We start from the raw sequence: 3,657 nt of genomic DNA on the forward strand, positions 1-3,657 counted from the left end.
CCCACCCAGGGCCCCGAGAAGGGGGAAAAGGAGGGGGAACCTGCCAGGGAGAGGCACCTCCTCGCCTGATTGAGGTATTCAGGGTGCTGTACAGGGGTCCTCCCTTGCTCACGAAGGGGCACTGAAGGGGAGTGCCCCTCAGTGGCCGCCTGAGTGGCCACTTCTGGAGTGGCCGCCTCCAGCCAGCAAGGCTGGGGCTCTGATGTGATTCCTTCACACAAGGGCAGCTGCAGGGGAGGGTCTTATAACCCTCCACCACCAGCAACAGGTGGGTTGTTGCAGAAATCCCTCTAGTGGGATTCAGGGACCCCTGGGAGGCAGCCAGACCAGGCTGGCACCCTGACACCACTGTTCCATAGCTACCTCTCTGGGCCTCTGTTTGCTCATCTGGAAAAGCATACTCACCATCAAATGTGGATTTCATTTTTTTCTAACAGGATGGGGAACTCACCTTAAAAATAAAAAAAAAAAATTCTGCTAAAAGGCAAGGCAAGACTAGTGAAAGGCAAAACAGGTCAGAAACTCAGCATTTTGCCCCTTCCGAAGGAAAAAAAAAAAAAAAGTCTGCACACTACAGAAGTTTGGCTAAAACCTCAGAAGCTTCCAAAAGGAGGTAAGGCTTTTTTCAGCCCAGAGGAGGCCACGTCAGTGGGACCAGCAGTTTCTCCAGCTCTGGGGAAAAGGAGGCAATTTATGGCTCAGGGAACAATCTTAAAATAACTCTCCCTCAGTCCTAAAAGGCAGTGTTTAAATTTATAGAAAAACCCACAGGTTCCTGGCAGCTGGGGGCTGCAGCTGGCAACCCCAGATGCTGGCCGGGGCAGGACCCACTTCACCCTGCCTCTGCCAGGCTGCCCTCCATCAAAGCTCCCTGTTCCCCCCAGCCCCTCCCAAGTGTCCCAAGCCCCCAGCTTCCAAGCAGCCAGACCAGTGCTGTGATTTTTTTCAAAAGATGCAAAACTTTTTTTTTTTAATTAAAAAACAGCAAAATCTTATAAAAATGAACCAGGCAGTCAAAATGCCCACCTGTCTTCCTATTTACAGTAATACAATATCTGTCACAGTCATTATGTACAATATTATAAAAAATGTTGCACAGTACAAATTAAGGCTGTATTTTTCACAAGGCATCAAGCCTCGATCCTCTAGTGTAGACCCGGCAGGGGGGAAGACGACACTTAATTATTGCACCATTTTGAAAACAAAACTCGTCAAGGAGGATTGTGGTCTTCTCCCACCGGGCCTTCAGTCTCTGATGGGGGCCGGGCGTCGTCGTCGTCGTCGTGGGGGGAGCCCCCTCGGTGGCCACGCTGTGCCCGGCCCGGTCCTCTGGGCCCAATAAATACCAGTCACAGTTTGGAAGGGGGCCGTGCCCGGCGCGTGGGACCCGCCACGGCCGCGCGCGGGTGGGCGGGGGGCGTCCAGGCTACATGTGCCGCTTCATGTGCAGAGCCAGGTGGTCCGAGCGTGAGAAGGCACGGTCGCACAGGTGGCACTGGAAGGGCCGGTGGCCCGTGTGCTTGCGGTAGTGGCGCGTGAGTTCGTCGGATCGCGCAAACTTCCAGCCGCAGCCGTCCCAGTTGCAGTGATAGGGCTTTTCGCCTGCAGGGAGGGGGCGAGAGCCGGCCTTAGTTTCCCTCCCGCCTGTGGCTCTGATGCTCACAGACACTCACCCTGATTAGTGGCTACTCGGGCGCGCACAACCTACCCCTAACCAGCTCTCTGAAGCGCGCCCCGCTATGTTTTGAACCTCTAGGGATCCTAGGCACGTTATCTGCCATTCCCGGGTCTCCTGATCCTCACTCCCCAGGGGTCCTAAGCGCGCACAGTCCGCTCTGCAATGTCTTTCAGCCACGCCCCCGGGGGGCTCCTAAGCTTGCACCTTCCCGACAGTCTGAGACATAGCATCCCCCTAGGTTTCGTAAGTGTGCATGCCTGCCCAAAGTCCTGAGCCACATTCCCAGGAGGGTCCTACGCGCGCGCCCCGTCCCCAGGCTCCGGAGCCACGCCCCCAGCCAAGCCTCAGGGGGCTTTCTAAGACTTTGCCCCCTCCCCAACCTCTGGGCCACGCCCTCTGGGGGGGTTCCTAAGCACGCCCTTCCTCCAGCTACCCCCGCATTGGTCCCCAGCCCTTGCTCGCTGCCCACCTGTATGCGTGCGCAGGTGCGCCTTGAGGTGGGAGCTCTTGGTGTAGGTCTTGCCGCAGCCCGCGTAACTGCAGGTGTGCGTGGCGGTGCGTTTGCGCGGCCAGGACCGCCGGCCGCGCTTGGGCTTGGCCTCCAGCAGCTCCAGGGGAGACGCGGGCGGCGTGAGGAGACCTCGGGCGGCTGGCGGCGCCAAGCCCAGAGCTGCTGCGGCGGCGGCCGCGTCGTCGAAGAGGCCGAAGGCGGCGGGCGCGGGCGGCGCGTAATGCAGGCCGGGCCCGGGCGCGCCGAAGCCGGGCCCACCGAAGGGAGGCGGGAAGGGGGCGCGCGGGCCGGGCGCGGGGAGGCGCGCGGGGCCGTCGGGGCTGAGCGGTGGCGTGTCGGGCGGTGGCGGGGGGCGGCCCCCGGGGCCTCGCATGCACGCAGCTGCCGGGCCCGGGGCACCCTCGCGCTTGAGGCCCCGAGGTCCGCGGGCCAGGCCCGGCGCGCAGCCGTAGCCACCGCCGCCGTCCGCCTCGGGGGGTTCGGCTTTCACCAGGCGGCCCGGCGGCGCCAGCAGGAAGCGACCGTGCAGCGCTGGCCCCGGCGGCACGTCCATCTCGGGCCGCAGCAGCTCCGACACCAAACCGCCCGCGGGGGCGCCGTAGGGAGGCGGCGCGCCGGGCTCAGTGTAGTAGAACGCAGGCGGCGGGGGCGGCGGCGGCGGCTCCGGGGCGGACTCAGCGCCCAGGCCGTCCAGCCCCATGGACAGGATGAAGTCCAGCACGCTGTTGAGGTCGTCGTCCGTGCCGCCTGCCTCGGGCTCTGCGCGCGGCCAGCGCTGCGGGTGACAGGGCGATAGGCGCGGGCGTGAGCGTGCGGTGGGGCCGGGGATCGCTGCCCGCTGCCTGCGTTCTACTACCCTAAGCCCGCTGTCCCTGCCGCCTGCGTTCTACTACCCCGCAGCCCACGTTCTACTACCCTGAGCCAGCCGCCCCCGCCGCCCGCGGTCCCTGCCGCCCTCACCTCCTGCAGGCCGCGCTCCCGGCACGGGCTGGCGAAAGTGGAGAAGGACGGTAGGATGGGCTCGCTCAGCGCCATGGCTGGGACCCGGGGCTGACGCGGATTCGGGACACCGGTGAGTGACTGCCCGGAGCCGGGCTGGTCGGGACGCGGGCGGGCGGGGAAGGCTCTGCGGGCAGCGGCCGGGCCCGCCCAAGCCTTATAGGCGCGGCGCGCGCGGGGGCCGGGCCAAGGCGGCGGCGGCGGAAACGCGTCCCGGATGGGGACGAGCTCCGGGCGCAGCCTAAATTTAGCCGCGGTATATAAGCCGGCGGGCGGCGGCGGCAGTGGCCACTGAGGCCGCCAGGGCCCTGAGCGGCCGGCTCGGCCCATCGTGCGCAGCTAGGCGGCGCCCCCGGCCCAGGCCCGCCCCCGCCTGTCTCCCCGGCGACGGCGTCAACACACGCTCCACAACAGCAGCGTGACGCTCAGGGATCCCCGGGGCACCCCGTGGGCTCCCGCCTGCGGGAGG

General features: G+C 64.8%; 1 protein-coding gene across 1 annotated transcript; it reads right to left on the minus strand.

Annotated features, from left to right (window-relative positions):
- Window positions 1–934: 934 nt before the first annotated feature.
- KLF2 (Kruppel like factor 2) lies at window positions 935–3,367 on the minus strand. Its single transcript, XM_036848755.1, has 3 exons — window positions 3,150–3,367; window positions 2,148–2,964; window positions 935–1,602 (listed from the first exon to the last, which is right to left on the minus strand). The coding sequence occupies exons 1-3, from the start codon at window positions 3,222–3,224 to the stop codon at window positions 1,427–1,429; spliced, it is 1,068 nt and encodes a 355-aa protein (XP_036704650.1). The 5' UTR covers window positions 3,225–3,367; the 3' UTR covers window positions 935–1,426.
- Window positions 3,368–3,657: the final 290 nt, after the last annotated feature.

Source organism: Balaenoptera musculus, chromosome 3 (genome assembly GCF_009873245.2).
Source record: "Balaenoptera musculus isolate JJ_BM4_2016_0621 chromosome 3, mBalMus1.pri.v3, whole genome shotgun sequence".
In the NCBI taxonomy this organism is placed as follows: domain Eukaryota; kingdom Metazoa; phylum Chordata; class Mammalia; order Artiodactyla; family Balaenopteridae; genus Balaenoptera; species Balaenoptera musculus.